General features: G+C 44.9%; 1 protein-coding gene across 2 annotated transcripts; it reads left to right on the forward strand.

Moving 5' to 3' along the window:
* The first annotated feature begins 428 nt into the window (after positions 1–428).
* Positions 429–22235, forward strand: LOC107523673 (endogenous retrovirus group S71 member 1 Env polyprotein-like). Of its 2 annotated transcripts, none has more exons than XM_060200171.1 (2): positions 429–553; positions 19903–22235. In XM_060200171.1, the coding sequence occupies exon 2, from the start codon at positions 20190–20192 to the stop codon at positions 22149–22151; it is 1962 nt and encodes a 653-aa protein (XP_060056154.1). In that variant the 5' UTR covers positions 429–553; positions 19903–20189; the 3' UTR covers positions 22152–22235. The 2 variants fall into 2 exon arrangements, with proteins under 2 accessions (XP_060056154.1, XP_060056161.1); XM_060200178.1 differs by lacking the exon at positions 429–553 and adding an exon at positions 9540–9584.
* The last annotated feature ends 1843 nt before the right edge of the window (positions 22236–24078 follow it).

Raw genomic sequence — 24078 nt, forward strand, 5'->3', positions numbered from 1 at the left:
TCCCTGAAACTCCCCCAAGACTGAGAAGGTGGAGGAATGGAAACCCCCCTCCGTATTCTGGTTCCCTTAGGGCCACTGCTCCCGAGCCAGATTCTACATCTGGGGTCCCGCCAGGTCTCTTAAGTCCGCCCCAAACCAGAGCGGTAACGACCTTTGGACCCAAGACGGCACCAGCGGGAACTTTTCCTTTAAGGGAAGTGGGGGAGTCGGATGCCGGGGGGAGGCCGCTGAGGGTGTGTGTCCCTTTCACCACCTCTGACTTGTATAACTGGAAGAACCAGAATCCTCCTTTTTCAGTGGATCCAGAGGGAGTGGCTACCCTGCTGGAGTCCGTCTTTTATACTCATCAACCCACTTGGGACGATTGTCAGCAGCTGTTAAATACTTTGTTCACCGTGGAGGAAAGGGAAAGAATTAAGCAGGAGGGAAAGAAACAGGTCCGGGACCACCAAGGAGAACCACCTACAAACCAGGACGTGGTGGAGGAGGTGTTTCCCCAGACCTGCCCCAAGTGGGACCCCAACACAAGCACAGGATCTGAAGCCCTTGCCAGGTACCGCCAGACTCTATTGAGAGGCATTCAGGCCACAGGCCGAAAGCCTACTAATTTGTCTAAGGTGACCGAGTGTATACAGGGTGCAAACGAGAGCCCGACTGCTTTCCTGGAGAGGCTTTACCAGGTGTATCGAACCTGGACCCCCATAGGTCCTAAAGCCCCCGAGAATGTGCAAGCTGTCGTCCTCCAGTTTGTAGCCCAATCCGCCCCAGATATTAGAAAGAAGTTAGAGGGTTTTCAAGGGAAGTCTCTCTCTGAATTACTGGCAATAGCCCAGAAGGTCTTTGAGAATAGGGAGGACCCAGTGAAGGCCACGGTGGAGCTAAATAAGATGACCCAGGTCCTGTTGGCATGGGAGACAGGAGGTAGAGAGGGTAGAAGAAGCTCTATGAGGGGTAGGAAGGGAGGAGAAAAAGGATGGGGACTGCAGAAGAAGAAGCTAGGAAGGGACAAGTCCCTAGGAAAGGATCAGTGTGCATTTTGCAAGAAGGAGGGACACTGGAAGGCTAAGTGCCCAGAACTGAGAAAAGGGAAGGGGCCCAGCACAGAAGAAGAAGCACCCCTATTGGTCCTAGAGTAGGAAGATCAGGGTTCCCTCAGCCCCCGGGAGCCCAGACTCTCGGTAGGGGGAAAGTTAATTGATTTCTTGGTGGATACCAGGGCCACTCATTCAGTACTCCAGCAACCAGTGGGGCCTACTGGACAGGAAAAAGTCAAAATTGTGGGCACTACTGGAGAAGCAAAGAGTTATCTAAAATCCATAGGAAGAATTGCAGGCCCCGGCCTACAGACCATTACCCATTCCTTCTTAGTAATCCCCGAGTGTCCAGAGCCACTCCTGGGAAGAGACCTCCTCTATAAACTCCGAGCTACTATTTCCTTTGAGGCAGATAAGGAGCCTGCTGTGCAACTTGGTGGGCGGATCCTGCTTACCATGTCAGTAAGTGAGGAGTACCGCCTTTATGAGGGCCCACAGAAGGTAAATAATCAGGACTTGTTAAAACAGTGGAGGCAGGAGATTCCAAACGTCTGGGCCGAGACCAACCCCCCAGGGTTAGCAAAACATGTGACTCCCATTGCCGGGATAGCCTGAGGGTACTTCTTCCCGAGCTAGTGCTCTCTGGGTTGGAGAGAACTCAACTGGAGCTGATCTAGGCTGCTGTGTGGGAGAGGGATCAGGAACTCGTGCTGCACCAACTTCCGCAGGAGATACACTCTGGAACTCTCGGAGCCAGAAAGCAATTTCCAAGTGTCTTTAATCAGAAGAGCAGCTGTTTTTATACTCTCCAAGTAGGGTGGAAACAGGATGTGATATAGAGAGGGTGGAGAGAAAAGTGACTGGTGAAAATCAGAGTGTGACAAAGAAGGGATCAGTGTGTGACAAGGAGGGGGTGGAGCAGGAGAGAATCCTATCATAGAACCACCAATGCCCTGGAGTGCTTTATGTAAAAGTGATTTATGTAAATAGACCAAAGCTTTGGATCAGTAAAATCCCTATATAGGCATATGGTTAAGCAGAAGCCAGGGGGAGGTGGCAACTACCCAACATCTCCCCTTTTCTTTTTAACTTTTTGCCATAGTATCAGGAGTGCGGGGCACTTTGTGAGGCAGGGAGACTGATAAGAGGCACACCTTTTTTGGGGTTCTACTGTCCCTCCTTGCTCAACCTCTCCGTGGAGAGAGAGACTAACAGAATTGACACACCCCTCAGGCTCAAGCCCTTCCAAGCTCAACCATATCCTCACAATTCCCCAACATCTTCCTCTTACTTAATGGCCATATATAACTGGGTCAATGTCTGTAAAAGGCTTCATCTCTGTCAGGGGAATAGCAGTGTAGGGGTGAACGGAAATCTGTTGGGAAGAAAGCAGAATGATAGTGTGTAAGTGTCTTCAAAAATAACTAGCACAAGACAGGGAGGGATAAGTAAGAGTAGCAAGAGACAGAGTGAGCCTGATGGGTGGAGGAGTGGGGGCCTGATAAGCCGAGGGGCTAGAGGGGTGATCTGGCATTGCAAAATCCCGAGTCAGCTGGCGGTAAGTTCTATGAACTGCTACAGTCATTCTTCAAGAAGTCCAGCAGTATAAAAGGAGTGTCCAGCAAGTTCTATAGAAGCATCAGTCCAATGTCAACGGCCAGGAAATAAATGCCACACGTCTATCTTGATGGAGGAGGACGGCCACTGGAACTTTTCTTCTCTGTAGAGAGTGACCTGGAACCGCCAAAACATGATGGGCGAAACAGAAGCAGGAAGAGCAGACACCGATGGTTGAGAGAAAGGCAGTAGGAAAGTCTTGTCCTTCGGAGTCTGTGAATCATGTTCTCCAGATCGTGTCAGGTCACATCATGGGTTTCGGGGGATGGCTGTAATTGTGGGTGATGTCAGAGGTCAGGGGTCCAAGATGGATTTCTGGGGATTCTATATGAGCAGATGCTCCTTTATGCGAAGGCTTGTCATAGCTGTAGTCAATTACTTATGAAAAAACTTTGTAACAAATTAGAAGTTTACTACAATTGATAACTCAATGATTATAACTGGTTTAGGTATCTTTATAATTTTGTGTAAAGGTCATCTTACGTGACCTCATGTAGCAGTCTTTATATAGCAAAGTTTTCATACCGAGTTTAAGTTACATATATTGATTCTTGACTATTTTTACATTGGGTTTTTAAGCAAACTCAGGTTACTAGAGTTAACACATTTTAGTGACAATTTTTTTTTTTTGGTACATTTACAATATCAGATTGATGCCAAATTTGTTGTGGATTAATTTCCACAAGATAGCTTACAGGACATTTTTGGGGGCCCTCCAAAAATGTCCTGTATAGAGAATCTGTATTTTAACTTAGGAGATGATGAATTGTCACATTGAATATTTAGAGTTTTACCTTAAACACTCAGTTACTTAAATGAATTGATTTTACCTCTTCTCGTAAAAATGTAACTTCGAAGTTACAATTTAACTGTCAAGTTAATGTTTACCAAACTTGAAACACGCATATTAAACATATAGTTTATAACACACAGGAGGAGAAAAACTTGTAAATAAGATATATCATTTCAAATGTGAATTTAGGACTACTGTCATAGTTGAACCATCTTTACTCACACAGTTTAAGACTAAACATTTCATATTGGTATCAAGACTTAAAAAAGAAATAAAAAGGGGGAATGAACAATTTTTGGACTGTTTCTGGACGTCTCCAGAAACCATGGCTGCGTCCAGCCGTTTGATATAAAGTCAGTTAACTTTCAGAGTACTCTGAGCACAATGGGTCATACAAAAAATTTGGTCACTCAATTTTTTTTTTTCACTCACTCACTCACTCACTCACAAAACACAACTGGCCAGTCATAGCATAAGACATTCATTCGGGGGGGGGAAGTTCTGTGAATCAGATTTTTTTTTTTATTCTGCCATGCTGTATTATGGATCCTGGGGTGCATCCTGTAGCCAGTCCTCTTGCAGCCAGTCTTCTTGCAGTGTTTCTTGTTCTTCAGGGATATCAGCGCCATCATGAGGGTATTGCCGGACATGGCGGGCAGGAACCCAAACAGGCTTGGAGTAATTTTGTGGAAAAATACATGCAAAACCCCTCCCCATAGTCAACAGGGGGTCAGGTCCTTTCCAAATTTTATCAAGTGGGTCTTTCCATTTGACTTTAATAGCTGGGAGGGTGGGTGGTGTTTGCCAATGAAGAATTATAGGAGGTTGGTCTGAGTTTTTGTAAATATTAAAGAGATTTAATGTAGTTAAGGATTTTGCCAGCTGGATATTAGGGGGGTACATTTCCCCTTTTTCTTTATTTAATTGAGCCTTAAGAGTTTGATGGGCCCTCTCAACAATGCCTTGTCCCTGTGGATTATACGGAATGCCTGTAGTATGAGTAATGTTCCAGAGGGAACAAAAATCTTTAAATTGTTTGCGGGTAAAAGCAGGTCCATTATCCGTTTTAAGTTGAAGAGGTAAGCCCATTACAACAAAACAGGAGAGCATATGGCTTATAAGCTTTTTTGAGTTTTCTCCAGTCTGAGCTGTAGCCCACATAAACTTAGAGAAGGTATCAATTGAGACGAACACATATTTTTGTTTGCCAAAGTTAGGTATGTGGGTAACATCAATTTGCCAAAGAGCGTTGGCTTTTAAACCTCGAGGATTAACCCCCAGAGTCTGAATAGCAGGTGTTTTGATTAGACCTGCACAGGAGGAACATGTAGCAAGAATACGTTTTAACTGTGGCAGAGGAATATCAGGAAATCGAGCTCGAAGACCTTTAAGATTAACATGGGTTAGGGAATGAAAGTCAGCAGGATTAGAGACATAGGCTAGGAGAATTCCTGTGGAGGCAAGGCGGTCAGCTGCAGCATTCCCTTCGGACAGGGGACCAGGAAGAGGGCTGTGGGAACGTAGGTGCTGAACATACAGTGGATGGGTTCGAGAACAGAGCATAGAGGCAATTTGAATTAAAAGAGGAGAAAGTGGGTTGTCATCAATTCTTACATAAGATCGAGCAGCCATGGAAGTATACACACTGTCAGAAAAAAGGTTGAAGGATTCTGGTACAGCTTTTAATGCAAGGAAAACAGCATAAAGTTCTTTGTACTGAGGGGAATTATCAGGAAGTTCAGTAAAGAGAGGTTTGGGGTATTGCTGGTCTGGATAATATATAAGGGCAGCAGCTCCCTTTTTTCCACCATCAGTGAACACTGTAGGAGCAGAGGGGATGGGATCTCGAGAGAAAAGTTTAGGTACTAGTAGAGGCAACAGAGGTAAAGAAGCTATCAAATTATTAGAGGGAAAATGATTATCTAATTGTCCTGGAAAACCCATTAAACTTATGGCAAAACGAGAATGGTGGCGTATGAGCTATTCTGTATCAGTGAGAGAAAAGGGAAGAATGATTGAATCTGGTTCCCTTCCTAAGACCTGAACCGATCTGTTTCTTCCTTGGCGAACCATAAATGCTAAGGCATCAGTCTCGGTAAGGAGTCTTGGAGCTCTGCCTACTGGCGTATGAAGCCATTCGAGAACGCCATGTTTCTGCCACAATGCCCCCACTACCGTGGGGGTGGAGTTAAAGATTAGAAGATTTACTGGAGAGGAGGGGGAGAATCGAACGAGGTGCATGTCCTGGAGAGCCTGGTTAACTTTTTCCAGAGCCAAGGATGCTTCGGGGGTTAACATACGCTTTGAGGAGGGCTGTTTGTTTCCTTTTAACAGATCGAACAGTGGTTGCAGGCAGTTCGTAGGCAGATAAAGATACTGCCTAAGCCAATTCAAATTTCCAAGAAAACTTTGTAAAGAAGCAAGAGTGAGATTAGAAGGAAAAGTAACACAAGGTTTTAAAGGACGAATCTGCGTTAGGGAAATCTCTGAGCCTAAGAAAGATATTGGAGGGATTAGCTGTATCTTCTCAGGAGCTACATTAAGTCCACTTCTCTTTAAGGCAGGGATTAGAAAATCACATAGGGCGGAGAGATCTGTATCTAATTCTCCCCATATTAACACGTCATCCATATAATGAAAAACCTTAAGGCCCTTATGAATATATGGGAAAAGGGCAGATTTAACAACCTCTTGACAAATAGTAGGACTATTAGCCATGCCCTGGGGCAGTACCACCCATTCAAATCTATCGGCAGGGCTGGCATTATTAATAGAAGGAACAGAGAAAGCAAAACGTTTACAATCTTGTGGGTGTAAGGGAATAGAGAAAAAACAATCCTGTATATCAATAGCTATGATTGGAATTCCTGTGGGAATTGCAGAAGCAAGAGGCAAACCCCTTTGGGGGGAGCCCCAAACCTGCATGGTTTTATTAACTGCACAAAGATCTTGGAGGAGGCGCCATTTTCCTGAGCGCTTTTTAATTACAAAGACTGGAGTATTCCATGGGCTCTGAGAATGACGAATGTGTCCCAAAGATAACTGCTCTTGGACGAGTTTTTAAAAAATTTCTAGCTTCTCCCTAGGCAAAGGCCACTGTTCCACCCAGACAGGCTCATTAGAAAGCCAATCTAAGTGGGGAGTTCTGTTACGAACAGTGGCAGTTAGTATTGGGGGTGCTGGTTGGGTCTAGCAGTCTCACAGGAGTGAGTGTGGTGTCCTGCAGAGGTGTCTGAGGATATCACTACATCTAAAGATTCCAGCAAGTCTCTTCCCAATAAATTGGTGCTTATATCAGCTATTAAAGGCTGAAAGCATCCGGTAGTCCCTTCTGGATCTTCCCACACAAGGGAATCTCGTGTGCGGAATGCCTGAGTCAATCCTCCAACACCATGTAAGCGTGGTCCTGGGAGGAGTTCCCAACTCTGGGGAACCTCTGCTTGTCTTAATATTGTCTTATCTGCTCCCGTGTCAAACATTTAAAAGGAATATTACCGATCTTTACTGTCATAGTTGGGTGACCCCTTTCTAAAACAGGGGTGGTCCATAAAATCTCAGGCTCTGAATTCGAGCTGTTCTCTTGCTCCAGCCGGTTATTTCTATGCTGGAAGTTCCCACATACCGCGGGTTCCTCCTTCTGCTCACCCTCTGTTATTGTTACTTGGCGTGGTGGGTGTAGCGATGGATTGGGTCCCAAGCTGGGCTTCTGTTTGTGGAAGAAGGGCACAGCACCAAGCGGGCGACCTGCTTCCTTCCCTCTTGGGGGCGGGGCTAAGGGAAGCCCCATACCTAGTTTAAATCCCTGTTTACATTTGGCAGAGGCGTGCCGTTCCTATGGAACCTTGACCAACAATCTCTCCTCCAGTGAAATCCTTTCTGGCATCTGGGACAAGGCATTCGTGGTCTCTGATTCCCTGTCTGGAGGCGGGGTTGCCCTGATTGGAGGTGGGGTCGCCCTGACTGGAGGCGGGGTCGCGGTCTATTTTCTGGACATTGGTTATGCCAATGCCCTTGGCGACCGCACTGAAAGCAAGCTCCTTTTTGCTTATGTAAGGTAGCTGCATAGGCCTGTAACATAGGTCCTTGAAAAGAGCTTGATCTGAGATCCTGGGTAGCTAGAATCCAAGTATCTGGGTGTTCGTTTTTAAGAGTGATACAGGCCTGTCGAAAATGCGGAAGCATTCCATCCCAGACTATGGATCGCAGAAGGAGAAAACGAGCGTCAGGATTATAAATCTTCCTTTCCAAACTCGACTGGACCCTGGCAATGAATTTAGCGAGGGATTCATCAGGTTCTTGTTGCAGGGAGAGAATGGGGGCTGAGGCTGCTCCCATGGGTGGTGTTAATCGCTCCCATGCTTTTAATGCACACAGGCATACTTGATCAAAATACCCCGCTGGAAACTTGGCTTCCGCCTGTTGAATCCCTGTTTCTAATTGGCCTGTTCCAAACAATGCATCAAAATTACCCTCTGGCTGATTTTGAATATTTTTCCGCTATTGTTGTAAACATTCGTCACGAAAGAATGCCTCCCATTGCAGGAAGAGGTGGCCTGGGAGCGTAGCATGAGTCACATCTCTCCAATCTTGAGGGGTATTAAGGTTCTGAAGCAGGCCTTGTAAAATGGACCTGGTCCATGGGGCATGAACACCGTCATCTTTGATAGCCTGGCGTAGTTCCTTCAGGTCTGTGGCGGAATATGGATACCAGGCCTGAGGTTTTTGTCTGTTGGGGGCAACATTGACCGGAAATGTGTGGACTTGCTCTGATAAGTGTGTAGCGGTAGGAGGAGTCATCGAAGTGGAAGCTTCTGGACAAGTGGCCGAAGAAGTGGTTTTGGAGGCTACAGGAGAATTCGGACATCTGTCTATCAAAACAGGGTGGGGTGAAGAAGCAGCCGTGGAGGCAGCAGGAGGTTCCGGACACGTTTCTGCCAAAATGGGGGTGGCCGAAGAAGTGGCTGTGGAGTCCAAAGGAGAATTCGGACACGTGTCTGCCAAAATAGGGGCCTCAGGGCAAGATGCCAAAATAGGGGCCTCAGGGCAAGATGCAGAGGAATTAGGGTGGGTCAAGATCACGACAGGCCTTTGCTTCTTCTTGTTTTTAAGGTGCTGGTTAAGTTCTATGATTACTTCCTTTATCTCTTGGACCTCAGCCTCTAGGTCCTTAAGCCTTTTGAGAGGTTGACCTATATATCCCTTAAAAGCTGCTATGATGATCAACAGGATATAAGGTGAAGCCCTGAGAAAAATGTCCCAGATATATAAAAATTGTATACTGGAAAAAGAATGCAGGATTTGGAAAAGATTTTCCATGGTGGAAAGATCTCCGGAAAACAATAAGAAAGAAAAAAAATCACAGTGCCTTAACACAATATTGCAGATACCCAAAAGGTGTGTACTTATCTAAGATGTCTTCTTGTAAATCTGCTGCTTACAGGTCCCTGTTCCGGGCGCCAGATGCCGGGATAGCCTGAGGGTACTTCTTCCCGAGCTAGTGCTCTCTGGGTTGGAGAGAACTCAACTGGAGCTGATCTAGGCTGCTGTGTGGGAGAGGGATCAGGAACTCGTGCTGCACCAACTTCCGCGGGACATACACTCTGGAACTCTTGGAGCCGGAAAGCAATTTCCAAGTGTCTTTAATCAGAAGAGCAGCTGTTTTTATACTCTCCAAGTAGGGTGGAAACAGGATGTGATATAGAGAGGGTGGAGAGAAAAGTGACTGGTGAAAATCAGAGTGTGACAAAGAAGGGATCAGTGTGTGACAAGGAGGGGGTGGAGCAGGAGAGAATCCTATCATAGAACCACCAATGCCCTGGAGTGCTTTATGTAAAAGTGATTTATGTAAATAGACCAAAGCTTTGGATCAGTAAAATCCCTATATAGGCATATGGTTAAGCAGAAGCCAGGGGGAGGTGGCAACTACCCAACATCCCATAGTAGTTCAATTAATTAGTTCTGCCACTCCAGCCCACATCCGACAGTATCCTATGAGCCGAGAGGCCCAACATGGCATCAGAACCCACATCCAACGCCTGAAGGAGGCCAGCATATTGGTGCCCTGTAAGTCGGCGTGGAACACCGACTTACAGGGCAAGCCTGGGACAAATGACTACAGGCCAGTGCAGGACCTGCGAGAGGTAAATAAGAGGGTGGAGACTATTCACCCCACAGTCCCCAATCCCTACACTTTCCTCAGTATCCTGCCACCAGAACGGACTTGGTATAGCGTCCTAGATTTGAAAGATGCCTTTTTCAGCATTCCTCTAGCCCCACAGAGCCAGCCTATATTTGCCTTTGAATGGACAGACCCCAAAGAAGGGGAAACTGGACAGCTGACCTGGACCCGCCTTCCCCAAGGGTTTAAGAATTCTCCCACCGATTCGACTTCCGGAGGCGGAGCTACGAGCAGCAGATCACTTTCTCTCCTCTCCTCTCCTCTCCCGGATCAACTAGGAATACCAAAGGAGACCACCCGGACCGAAACAAAACAGGACTAGAATGACCACAGGAACCCAGTAAATCACCCGTGAGTACAAACACGTGTGGCTGGTGACAGAGAGGAGAGAGGGGCCTAAGGAGAGATTAAGTGACTGCTAACAGTTCAACAGTTTGTCAGTGGAGACACCACCTCCAGTCTGCTCCACCAACAAGGGGACAGCTGAAGGGAGGAAAGGACTCCCCAGAGACTCACCAAGTGCAACTCTGAGTCTCCATTGCTACTACCCTCAGAATCTGGAACAGCAACAGGGAGGGACACCAGGGTACAGAGATCTAACCGGGAAACTCAGGAGAAGACCTATACCTCAGTGGCATAGCTGAGGGGCTGTGAAAGTCTCTTTGCATAACCACTGGATTATCTCTGCCACACCCTGCTTTATCTCTTGGTCAGGAGTCAGTGATTAAGCTAAGAAGCCTATTGATAGTTTAAAAGCCCTCAGGCTCCCATAGCCTACAGGGGAAAAAAAAAGGCTTTTACACCACTGAACTCCAACTCAGGGATTGAAAAAACTGTTAACTTATATAAAATGGTTAAAACAACAAGAAAAAATATTGGAGACTCGAACCAGCTAAAAGTCCTCCAGAGAGTGAAGCACAAAACAACGAGTTCAACATCCAAACATTAGCCAAGGAAATAATAACAGGAGTGAGTAAAGAATTTGAAAAAATTGTAATCAGAAATGCAGGAACAACAAATGAGAATATGGAAGAAAATTCTAATTATCTCATGGTTATTAGAGAGCTGAAAGCTGAAATCACTGACCTAAGAAGGCAACTAGCTGAACAAGCTAAAACAGTATCAGAGCAGGGCAACAAAATAGATGAACTCCAGAAAGCAGTAGAGGGCAGAGAAAATAGAATCAATGAGGCTGAAGACAGAATTAGCAAGATTGAGGATGAATTAGAGACAACTCAAAAAGAAGTAAGAGATCTCAAAAAGAGATTAAGAGATGCTGAAAACAACAACAGAGTCCTATGGGATGACTTCAAAAGAAACAATATACGCATTATTGGCTTACCAGAGGAAGAAAGAGAAGGGGAGGAAGAAAGCGTTCTCCAGGCCATAATAGCTGAAAATTTCTCTAGTCTAGACAACACCAAAGACATAAAGATTCAAGAAGCCCAGAGGGTCCCAAACAGAATTAACCCAGACCTAAAGACACCAAGACATGTCATACTTAGATTGGAAAGGAATAAGGATAAAGAAAGGATCCTCAAGGCTGCAAGAGAAAAACAAAGAGTCACCTACAAAGGAAAACCCATAAGATTAGCAGCAGACTTCTCCATACAAACACTACAGGCCAGAAGAGAATGGCAAGATATCTATTGAGTGCTCAATGAGAAAGGCTTTCAGCCAAGAGTACTATATCCTGCTAGACTGTCATTCAGACTAGATGGAAGCATAAAAACGTTCTCAGACAAGCAACAGTTGAAGGAAGCAACTATCACCAAGCCTGCCCTGAAAGAAGTTCTGAAAGGTCTCCTATAAACAACCAGACCACCACAAATAGAACGTATATCAAAACACTCTAAAACTCTACAAGAATGGCGTTAAAATATCTTCAATCTTTGATATCAATAAATGTGAATGGCCTGAATTCACCTATTAAAAGACACAGAGTAGGAAGATGGATCAGAAAACACAACCCAACAATATGTTGTCTACAGGAAACTCACCTAACGCAACAAGACAAACACAGACTTAAAGTGAAAGGATGGAAAACTATCATTCAAGCCAATGGCCCACAAAAAAGGGCAGGAACAGCTATTCTCATATCTGACATGATAGACTTGAAAATAGATAAGATTAAAAAAGATAGGAATGGACACTACTTAATGCTCAGAGGATCAGTCAATCAAGAGGACTTAACAATTATTAATATCTATGCACCCAATGAGAAGCCATCTAAATACATCAAACTTCTACTGAAAGAGCTACAGCAATATATTAACAGTAACACAATCATAGTAGGGGACTTCAACACCCCACTATCTCAACTTGACAGATCATCCAGGAAGAAAATCAGTAAAGACATAAGGGAGCTAAATGAAGAGATAGATAAACTAGAACTATTGGACATTTTCAGAGTCATTCATCCCAAGAAACTGGAATACACATTTTACTCAAATCCACATGGATCATTCTCAAGGATAGACCATATGTTAGGCCACAAAGACAGCATCAGCCTATTCAAGAGCACTGAAGTCATCCCAAGCATCTTCTCAGACGACAGTGGAATTAAACTAACACTTAACAATCAACAAAAGATTAGTAACAGTGCCAAAATGTGGAAGCTCAACAGTACACTTCTTAACAACTTCTGGGTCAAAGAGGAAATAAAGGAATAAATCAAAATGTTTCGAGAGTTCAATGAAAATGAAGACACAAGCTATCAAAATATTTGGGACACAGCTAAAGCAGTCCTAAGAGGGAAGTTCATAGCTATACAAGCACACATTAGGAAACAAGAAAAGGCACAAATAAACAGCCTGATTGCACATCTTAAAGACCTAGAAGAAGAACAACAAAGGAACCCTAAAGCAACCAGAAGGACAGAAATTACTAAAGTTAGGGCAGAAATAAATAACATTGAGAATAGGAAAACCATACAAAAGATCAATGAAAGTAAATGTTGGTTCTTCGAAAGAGTAAACAAAATCGACAAACCTTTAGCCAGACTCACAAAACAAAAAAGGGAGAAGACCCAAATAAATCGGATAGTAAATGAAAGAGGAGATATCACAACAGACACTGCAGAAATTCAACATATCATGCGAGGCTTCTATGAACAACTATATGCCACCAAGTTAGAGAACCTGGAAGAAATGAATGATTTCCTAGATACCTACCAACTTCCAAAACTAAGTAAAGAGGAAGTGGAAAACATGAACAGGCCCATCACAGCTAATGAAATTGAAACAGTTATCAAAAATCTTCCCAAAAATAAAAGTCCTGGACCAGATGGTTTTACAAATGAATTCTACAAAACTTTCAAAGAAGAACTAATACCTCTACTTTTAAAAGTCTTCCAGAAGATTGAAGACACTGGAATACTCCCTGCCAGCTTCTATGAAGCCAACATCACCCTGATACCAAAAGCAGACAGGGACACAACCAAAAAAGAAAACTACAGACCAATATCTCTGATGAACATAGATGCGAAAATATTGAACAAAATTCTAGCCAACCGGATACAGCAGTATATCAAAAAAATTGTTCATCATGACCAAGTGGGGTTTATCCCAGGCATGCAAGGTTGGTTTAATATACGTAAATCAATCAATGTGATCCACCACATCAACAAAAGCAAGACCAAAAACCACATGGTCATATCAATAGATGCAGAGAAAGCCTTTGACAAAATACAACATCCCTTTATGATCAAAGCACTACAAAAAATGGGAATAGATGGAAAATTCCTGAAGATAGTGGAGTCTATATATAGCAAACCTACAGCCAACATCATACTCAATGGTGAAAAACTGGAAGCATTTCCCCTCAGATCAGGTACTAGACAGGGATGCCCACTATCACCATTACTATTCAACATAGTGTTGGAAGTTCTTGCCATAGCAATCAGGCAGGAGCAAGGAATTAAAGGCATACAGATTGGAAGAGAAGAAGTCAAACTCTCCTTATTTGCAGATGACATGATAGTATACATGGAAAACCTTAAGGAATCTAGCAAGAAGCTTTTGGAAATCATCAGGCAATACAGTAATGTGTCAGGCTATAAAATTAACATTCAAAAGTCAGTGGCATTCCTCTATGCAAACACTAAGTTAGAAGAAATTGAAATCCAGAAATCAGTTCCTTTTTCTATAGCAACAAAAACAATAAAATATCTAGGAGTAAACCTAGCCAAAGAAGTGAAAGACTTGTATACTGAAAATTATGAGTCACTACTCAAAGAAATTGAAAAAGACACAAAGAAGTGGAAAGATATTCCATGTTCATGGGTTGGAAGAATTAACATCATCAAAATGAATATATTACCCAGAGCCATCTACAAATTTAATGCTATCCCCATCAAGATCCCAAGCACATTTTTTAGGAGAATAGAACAAATGCTACAAATGTTTATCTGGAACCAGAAAAGACCTAGAATTGCCAAAACAATCTTGAGAAAAAAGAACAGAACCGGAGGAATCACACTGCCAGATCTAAAACTATATTATAGGGCCATTGTCATCAAAACTGCTTGGTACTGGAACATGAACAGACACACTGACCAGTGGAATAGAATTGAGAGCCCAGAAATGAGGCCCCACACCTATGGACATCTAATCTTTGACAAAGTTGCCCAGACTATTATATGGGGGAAGCAGAGTCTCTTCAACAAATGGTGTTGGAAACAAAGGGTTGAAACATGCAGAAGAATGAAGCTGAATCACTGTATTTCACCAAATACAAAAGTAAATTCCAAGTGGATCAAGGACTTGGATGTTAGACCAGAAACTATCAGATACTTAGAGGAAAATATTGGAAGAACTTTTTTCCGCATAAATTTTAAAGACATTTTCAATGAAACGAATCCAATTACAAGGAAGATTAAGGCAAGTATAAACCTATGGGACTACATCAAATTAAAAAGCTTCTTCACAGCAAACGAAACCACTACCCAAATCAAGAGACCCCTCACAGAATGGGAGAAGATCTTTACATGCCATACATCAGATAAGAGTTTAATAACCAACATATATAAAGAGCTTACCAGACTCAACAAGACAACAAATAACCCCATCCAAAAATGGGGGGAGGAATTGGACAGAATATTCACCACAGAAGAGATCCAAAAGGCCGAGAAACACATGAAAAAATGCTCCAAGTCTCTGATTGTCAGAGAAATGCAAATCAAGACAACAATGAGATATCACTTCACTCCTGTGAGAATGTCACACATCAGAAAAGGTAACAGCAGCAAATGCTGGAGGGGGTGTGGGGTCAAAGGAACCCTCCTGCACTGCTGGTGGGAATGTCAATTGGTCCAACCTCTGTGGAGAACAGTCTGGAGAACTCTCAGAAGGCTAGAAATGGACCTACCCTATGACCCTGCAATTCCCCTCCTGGGGATATATCCTAAGGAACCCAACACATCCATCCAAAAAGATCTGTGTACACATATGTTCTTGGCAGCACAATTTGTAATAGCCAAAACCTGGAAGCAACCCAGGTGTCCAACAACAGATGAGTGGCTGAGCAAGTTGTGGTATATATACACAATGGAATACTACTCAGCTGTAAAAAATGGTGACTTCACCGTTTTCAGCCGATCTTGGATGGACCTTGAAAAAATCATGTTGAGTGAAATAAGTCAGAAACAGAAGGATGAATATGGGATGATCTCACTCTCAGGCTGAAGTTGAAAAACAAGATTAGAAAAGAAAATACAAGTCGAACCTGAAATGGAATTGGAGTATTACACCAAAGTAAAAGACTCTGGGGTGGGTGGGTGGGTGGGGAGAATACAGGTCCATGAAAAATGATGAATGAAATAGTGGGGGTTGTATTACTAAATGGGAATCTGGGGAATGTTATGCATGTAAAAAAAAAAAGAAGTAGAAACGCAAAGCAGAAATTGACTGAGTTTGGAGTATGGCACCAAAGTAAGAAAGCAGAAGTATACTAGAGTTTGCAGTGAGTACCTCCCTAATACTTCCTCTCCACTTTTCCAAGCTTTGGGTCCATGATTGCTCAACAATTTGTTTGGCTTTGTATGTTAACTCTCTTTTCAGTCACCAGGTTCCAGGTGTCATCAGGATGCCGGCCAGACTTCCCTGGATTGAAGACCCCACCAATGTGTCCTGGAGCTCAGCTTCCCCAGAGACCCATCCTACTAGGGAAAGAGAGAGGCAGACTGGGAGTATGGACCGACCAGTCAACGCCCATGTTCAGCGAGGAAGCAATTACAGAAGCCAGACCTTCTACCTTCTACAACCCTCAATGACCCTGGGTCCATGCTCCCAGAGGGATAGAGAATGGGAAAGCTATCGGGGGAGGGGGTGGGATATGGAGATTGGGCGGTGGGAATTGTGTGGAGTTGTACCCCTCCTACCCTATGGTTTTGTTAATTAATCCTTTCTTTAATAAAAAAAATAAAAATAAAAAAAAAAACAGAAAAAAAAAAAAAAGATCTGTGTACACATCTGTTCTTGGCAGCACAATTTGTAATAGCCAAAACCTGGAAGCAACCCAGGTGTCCAACAACAGATTAGTGGCTGAGCAAGTTGTGGTATATATACACAATGGAATACTACTCAGCTGTAAAAAATGGTGACTTCACTGTTTTCAGCCGATCTTGGATGGACCTTGAAAAAATCATGTTGAGTGAAATAAGTCAGAAACAGAAGGATGAATACGGGATGATCTCACTCTCAGGCCGAAGTTGAAAAACAAGATTAGAAAAGAAAACACAAGTCGAACCTGAAATGGAATTGGAGTATTACACCAAAGTAAAAGACTCTGGGGTGGGTGGGTGGGTGGGGAGAATACAGGTCCATGAAAAATGATGAATGAAATAGTGGGGGTTGTATTGCTAAATGGGAATCTGGGGAATGTTATGCATGTAAAAAAAAAAAAAAAAAGAAGTAGAAACGCAAAGCAGAAATTGACTGAGTTTGGAGTATGGCACCAAAGTAAGAAAGCAGAAGTACACTAGAGTTTGCAGTGAGTACCTCCCTAATACTTCCTTTCCACTTTTCCAAGCTTTGGGTCCATGATTGCTCAACAATTTGTTTGGCTTTGTATGTTAACTCTCTTTTTAGTCACCAGGTTCCAGGTGTCATCAGGATGCCGGCCAGACTTCCCTGGATTGAAGACCCCACCAATATGTCCTGGAGCTCAGCTTCCCCAGAGACCCACCCTACTAGGGAAAGAGAGAGGCAGACTGGGAGTATGGACTGACCAGTCAACGCCCATGTTCAGCGGGGAAGCAATTACAGAAGCCAGACCTTCTACCTTCTGCAACCCACAATGACCCTGGGTCCATGCTCCCAGAGGGATAGAGAATGGGAAAGCTATCGGGGGAGGGGGTGGGATATGGAGATTGGGCGGTGGGAATTGTGTGGAGTTGTACCCCTCCTACCCTATGGTTTTGTTAATTAATCCTTTCTTAAATAAATAAATAAATAAATAAGAAAAAAAATGAGCAAACAAAACACACTGTCAGAGCTTATTGGATAAGCTTATTGGATAATGTGTTTTGACGATAAACTACTCAGCTCTGACTATTCGTAGTGCTGGGATCAAAACTGAGACCTCTCAAATACAAGTTCCGTGTGCTTTATTGTGCTCTCTCCCTGGCCCCGCTCAGTTATATTGCGAAAGGGATACTTATAAAAAAAAAAAAAGAAAAAGAAACAGAAGGATGAATATGGGATGATCTCACTCTCAGGCAGAAGTTGAAACACAAGATCAGAAAAGAAAACACAAGTAGAACCTGAACTGGAATTGGCATATTGCACCCAAGTAAAAGACTCTGGGGTGGGTGGGTGGGGAGAATACAGGTCCATGAAGGATGATAAATGACATAGTGGGGGTTGTATTGTTAAATGGGAAACTGGGGAATGTTATGCATGTACAAACTATTGTATTTACTGTTGAATGTAAAACATTAATTCCCCAATAAAGAAATAATTTAAATAAAAAAAAAAAGAATTCTCCCACTTGTTTGATGAAGCCTTGAGTAAGGATCTATCGAACTTTCAAGGCGAGCATCCGGGGTGCAGCCTTTTACAGTATGCAGATGATCTACTGATTGCTGCCTCTTCTCAGGAAGATTGTGAGAAGGCAACCCGAGACTTGCTTGAGGTACTGGAAGATCTGGGGTACAGAGTGTCTGCCAAGAAAGCTCAACTGTGTGCCCAAGAGGTAACCTACCTGGGCTATCAGATTAAAAAGGGGCAACGGGTGCTGTCCCAGGGAAGGATTCAGACAGTCCTGAAGATCCCGACCCCATCCACAAAGAGACAGGTCCGGGAATTCCTGGGGGCAGTAGGCTACTGTAGGTTATGGATCCCAGGGTTCTCAGAACTGGCTGAGCCCCTCTACACTGCCACTGGCCGAGGCGACGCACCATTGAGATGGACAGAGACGGAGGAAGGGGCTTTCCAGGCACTGAAGAAAGCTCTGGTGAGTGCCCCTGCCCTAAGCCTCCTTGACCTCAACAAACCTTTTCAGCTGTTTGTTGCAGAAAGTGCTGGGGTGGCAAAGGGAGTACTCACCCAGACCCTGGGACCCTGGAAGAAACCTGTGGCCTACCTGTCTAAACGCCTGGATCCTGTGGCAGCTGGATGGCCAGGATGTCTGCGAGCAGTAGCAGCCGCTGCCCTACTGGTGAAACAGACTACTAAATTGACTTTTGGACAAACTCTGGAGATTGTAACTACCCACAATCTGGCCAGCCTACTTCACTCTCCCCCAGACCGGTGGATGACTAACTCTCGGGTTACCCATTACCAGGTACTGTTACTGGATCCACCCCGTGTCACTTTTAAGCAGACTGTAGCTTTGAATCCTGCCACCCTGCTCCCCAACCCAGAGGAGGAAGTCACCCATGACTGTGGAGAGATCCTGGAAGTCCTGACCTTGCTGAAAGCTGACCTGATGGACATCCCGCTGCCGGATGCACAGGAGACCGTCTACACGGATGGAAGCAGCTATGTGGAGGACGGTGTACAGTATGCGGGGGCTGCCGTAGTCACAAACCAGAAGGTCCTGTGGGCTGCATTGTTGCCACAAGGGACTTCAGCCCAAAAGGCAGAGCTGATAGCTCTCACGCAAGCACTCAAATGGGGAGCAGGGAAGAAGATAAATGTGTACACTGACAGCAGGTATGCCTTTGCCACTGTTCATGTTCACAGGGCACTATATCAAGAAAGGGGATTGTTGACTGCAGGGGGGAAAGCTATCAAGCATGCTCAAGAAATATTAGCCCTGCTGGTGGCTGTATGGGAACTGGAAAAGGTTGCTGTGATTCACTGCAAAGGGCACCAAAAAGATGACTCTGACGTCGCGCGGGGTAATCAGTTCGCTGATAAAATCGCTCAGGAGGCAGCCCAAAGACTAGTGGGGACCCATACTCAGCTAGTGGTGTCCTCGCCAGAGGAGATATTAAAAGGACAGAAACCAGGATATTCAGGACAAGAGGAAGAATTGGGTAAAAGGGTCAGAGGAAAACCAAGTGAAGATGGATGGATCATCCTCCCTGACGAGAGGATTCTGCTGCCCCAACAATTGGGAAGACAGGTGGTAACGCTGACACATGGAAGCACTCATATCAGGGGAGAAAAACTGGCTGAATTAATCAATAAATTTTATTTGATAGTAGGTTTACATAGGATCTCCCGAAGTGTGGCAAGCCGCTATGCCACATGCGCCAGGGTTAATGCCAACCCCGTCCAGGTTAAGGGATCTGGAACCTGGTGGCGAGGGGAGGAACCTGGAGAGCACTGGGAATTGGACTTCACTGAGATGCCTGTGGCTCCAGGAGGCTATAAGTATCTCTTAGTCATGGTAGACACTTTTTCAGGATGGACTGAAGCCTTCCCCACTAGAAAAGAGACTTCCCAGGTAGTAGTAAAGCAATTGGTCTTTGAAATTATTCCAAGGTTTGGACTTCCTTATTCTCTGGGGTCGGACAGTGGCCCGGCGTTCATCGCCAAGGTCACCCAACAATTGGCTGAAACTTTGCAAATTAAATGGAAGCTGCATTGCATTTTATCGCCCCCAGAGCTCAGGGCAAGTAGAAAGGATGAATAGGACACTTAAGGAAAGTTTAACAAAATTAAAAATAGAGACTGGTGGGAACTGGGTTTCCCTTTTACCCTTTGCATTGTTAAAAAGCAGAAATGTCGGGATTTACCCCCCTTTGAAATTGTGTATGGCAGGTTGCCTACTCTTGTGCCCCGGATAGGGGCTGAAAAATTGGCCGAGGTGGCTTCCTAGAGTCCCTAGAGGCTTTGCAGGTGGTGCGAGGAAAGGCCCTACTCGCCATCCGGAACGTGAAACCTGGAACCCAGAGGGAGGAAGGCTGGGACCAGATCACCCCCCTGTTCGAGCCTGGTGATTCCGTGTTGGTGAAGAAGTTGCATCCTGATCATCTTGAGGCCCGGTGGGAAGGACCGTACACCGTGGTCCTGAGCACACCAACCGCTGCAAAGGTCACTGGGAAGTGACATTGGATTCACCACATACACCTGAAGAAGTTTGCTGTGGACCCCCCAGAGGGAGACGGCCAGAGAAGATGGCACGCTGTATTTACCACGAACCCAATGAAGATCCGACTGGTCTCGGACTAGTCCTGGTGCTCCTGTTCTGCTTTGGCTGGAGCTCCCAAGCTGACCGACCCTCATTCTCCTCCCAATTTGTGTGGAAGCTGATAGGCCGCGATGGGAAGGTAATCGTTGAAGACCCGCTGATGGCCCCCCAGCCCTTATTCATTTTTGACCTTTGTGACTTATTCGGCCCTAATTGGGATGGGAGGAACTGCTCCAGCTCTACTACTACAGATGGAGGGTGCAGCACCATAGATCGAGAGCGCCGCCTTCAGGAAAAACCATACACCTTTTGCAACAAGGAGGACAGGCCCACTTCCTGTGAGGAGGAAACGCATTACTTTTGTGGAGACTTTGGAGAATCCCCTCCGTGCATTCCAGCCTGGGGGTCCATCACTGACCCACACATAGAGTTCCTGCGAACAGATCGTGGTACTGGGGGAACTTGCACCTTAGGAGACTGTAACCCAATGACCATAAGAGTAAAAGACTATGATAATTTGGACACATGGACAAAGGGTAGAACGTGGGTCATCCGGGTGATATTTACTAAGAGGGATCCTGGTACCAACTTCACCATTCGACTGGATGTGCTGCCACGGGCTCAGGACCCTATTGGACCTTTAAGGACTACTCCTTCGCTGCAAGTTACCCTAGGCCTGGACAGCACTGTGAAACCAAGTACCACTCACCTGACTGACTTGGGGGCTTGTCACCCGAATGACTTAGGTCCCGTTCACCCTAGAGTGAAGCCACTGGTAAGGTCCATGGAACTAATGTACCACCTTTTAAATGACTCTGCCCCGAATGTGACCCGTGATTGCTGGCTATGTCTGCACCCTGAACCCCCTTATTATATATGTATAGCTGCCATTGCAGAAGTGGGCACAAACAAGGGAGATATTAGGAAACTAACCCTTTCATCAGGAAACTTAAATAGCCCAGAATGTAAGTGGGGAACGCAGCTCCACCAAGTGACCTTAGAGGATGTTCAGGGGAAAGGAACCTGCCTTATCACCGCTAACTATAAACTGGATGCTTCCTCAAATTGGGGCCATTGCACCCAAACTATTAGGGTTAGCAAGACCCAAGAATGGGCAGTCCTCCTAAAAGCCCTGGAGGGAACCTGGTGGGTCTGCACTTCAGGTATAATCCCCTCTGTTTACCTTTATGGGATGGCCAGGGAAGAGTTCTGCATCCTAACTCACATCCTGCCCCACTTGTATTATGCGCACGGTGGGAGGGGATGGGCGCACCTAGAGAGGCAGGAAAATGGTCACCTCTGGCCCATGAGACAGAAGCGCGCCCCAATAATAGTTCCCATACTTGCAGGAGCAGCAATCGCAGGGTCAATAGCGGTAGGAGCAACGACCCTAGCCAAGGAAGAGACCATGGTGAAATTGGACCAACAGGTAGATCAGGATTTAAGGACATTAGAGGACTCTATGGAAGCCCTTGAAGGGTCGCTATCCTCCCTTGCCGAGGTGGTCCTCCAAAATCGTAGAGGACTCGATTTGCTATTTTTAAAACAGGGAGGATTATGTGTGGCCCTTAATGAGGCTTGTTGCTTTTATGCCAACCATTCCGGGATGGTGAAGAAAAATTTAAGCGAGGTCAAGAAAAGGATAGAAGATAGAGCCCAGAAATGGAAGGAGTTGAGCGAGGGCAACTGGTTCAAGGGCAACTGGTTCACAAACAGGTTTTCAAATCTATTCTCCTGGCCCTCTTGGGTTAAGACATTGATCAGTACCATAGCTGGACCCCTGATTACCTCGCTCCTGATTATCACCCTGGGTCCCTGCTTATGGAAGACTCTGGTATCAATGATCCAGAGGAGGACTAGAAAAGTTATGCATCTTGAGGAGGCAGGAGGATATATTGATTACTTTGACACAGAAGAGGAAAGAGAAGAAGAAGAATCAAGGATTTGATTTTCAGCTAAGACTAGTGGGGAATGTGACAGGCGGTAACAAGCTGTTACATAAAAACCCCCCTCTCTGAGATGCATCTAAGTAGATTTTTTATTTAAGAAAGATTAATTAACAAACCATAGGGTAGGAGGGGTACAACTCCACACAATTCCAACCACCCAATCTCCATATCCCACCCCCTCCCCTGACAGCTTTCCCATTCTCTATCCCCCCGGGAGCATGGACCCAGGGTCATTGTGGGTTGTAGAAGGTGGAAGGTCTGGCTTCTGTAATTGCTTCCCCGCTGAACATGGGCGTTGACTATCGGTCCATACTCCCAGTCTGCCTCTCTCTTTCCCTAGTACGGTGGGTCTCTGGGGAAGCTGAGCTCCAGGACACATTGGTGGGGTCTTCAATTCAGGGAAGCCTGGCCAGCATCCTGATGGCATCTGGAACCTGGTGACTGAAAAGAGAGTTAACATACAAAGCCAAACAAATTGTTGAGCAATCATGGACCCAAAGCTTGGAATAGTGGAGAGGAAGTGTTAGGAGGGTACTCACTGCAAACTCTAGTGTACTTCTGCTTTCAGGTATATATTCTGCAGTAGTTTATGGATACATGTGAACATATGCTCTCTCTCACAGAAACTGGTGTATATCTAGGTTATGGGACTTTGTTAGAAAGTGAACCACCTGAGATGAAATTAGAATATACTATGAAAGGAAAGGTCTCACCCGAGTAATGAAGCTGAAGGGTTGTCATTCCACACGTGAAGTCTCTGGACACAGTCTGAAGTGAAGCATGTTGAGGTGGCAATTGTTGCATTGGTTAGGTTGTGATCGGCGGATGCAATATTATTTGATATGGATTGGGAGAGGCATACGGGAAAGTGGGCCCTATCCAAGGGTTCCAGGACTGGGGGAAGTAGATGCTCTATAGTGGAGATGTGGGGTTCCTGCTGTCTTAGAGTTCAAAAAGACAATCAGTAGTTAATGTTATCATCACATTATTTGGTAATTGGGTTAACTTTGAAAAGTCCTTTTGTTATGGTTTGCTGTACAGTACCCAGTATCTTGTATATAGCTGTGCTATTGGATGCTTCTGATCTACTTGGTCTAGGCTTTTGTGTAAGTAGATTTTAAGTTCCCATTTTAGTCTTAGGTCTTAAGTTTTAAGTTCCACTTTTCTCTTAGAAGTTAAGTTGTTTGCTGAGTGGAGTGAAAAGTCCCTTGCCCTTTTCCCTTTGAAAAACAGGAAATCAGTGGAGGCCATCAGGTGTTTTTGCAGAGTTCTGCATGAGGGCTAGCCTTATCAGGACCTTTACACAGCTTTAGAGGTATACTGGTCTCCAGATGGTATGGTCAGATGGTAGGGAGACGTGGGGAACTAAACCCTGGTTAAGTCCCATTGGTTGTGTGGTTTTGCAATGTTTAAAATTTGCCCGCGCTTTGCTTTGAATGGATCCCGCTTTTTGCTTGGTTTGAAATAATTGGATTCTGCGCTTTCCATATGATGTAATTGGATATAGATTGTTAAGATGGTGTGTTCCCCCTCCCTGAGTGTATTTTGAATTATTATAAATTGTGTGTTTTGAGCCCGGTTCGGGGTCGAGCTGGAGGCTGTTACTAGCTGTCACTTGGCCCAGACTCGAGTTCGTGAATAAAGATCTTTTGCTTCCTTGCAGAGGATGGTGGTCTTGATTTATGCTCGTTAACAATTATATTGTAATAACTGAACATGATAATCAGGTCCACACTACCTCTTGGGGAAAGGGCCATATATCTCTTCCTCCCCACCCTCTTATCCCTACTCCATCCTTCTTTGTGGAGCAGGACCTTGGCAGTTCTTACTATTTGTCTGAGTGTGTGGACACTTAATCCAGAGAGAGTGGACGGTGACACCCTCTTTGTGATCTCACAAACCTGTCCATCTGATGAGAGATTGCTC

The sequence above is a fragment of the Erinaceus europaeus genome, chromosome 1, assembly GCF_950295315.1.
Source record: "Erinaceus europaeus chromosome 1, mEriEur2.1, whole genome shotgun sequence".
Classification (NCBI taxonomy): Eukaryota; Metazoa; Chordata; class Mammalia; order Eulipotyphla; family Erinaceidae; genus Erinaceus; species Erinaceus europaeus.

Bases quoted from the DNA above. Each gene is read 5' to 3' on its own strand.
- LOC107523673 (XM_060200171.1), top strand. From the start codon at position 20,190: ATGGCACGCTGTATTTACCACGAACCCAATGAAGATCCGACTGGTCTC.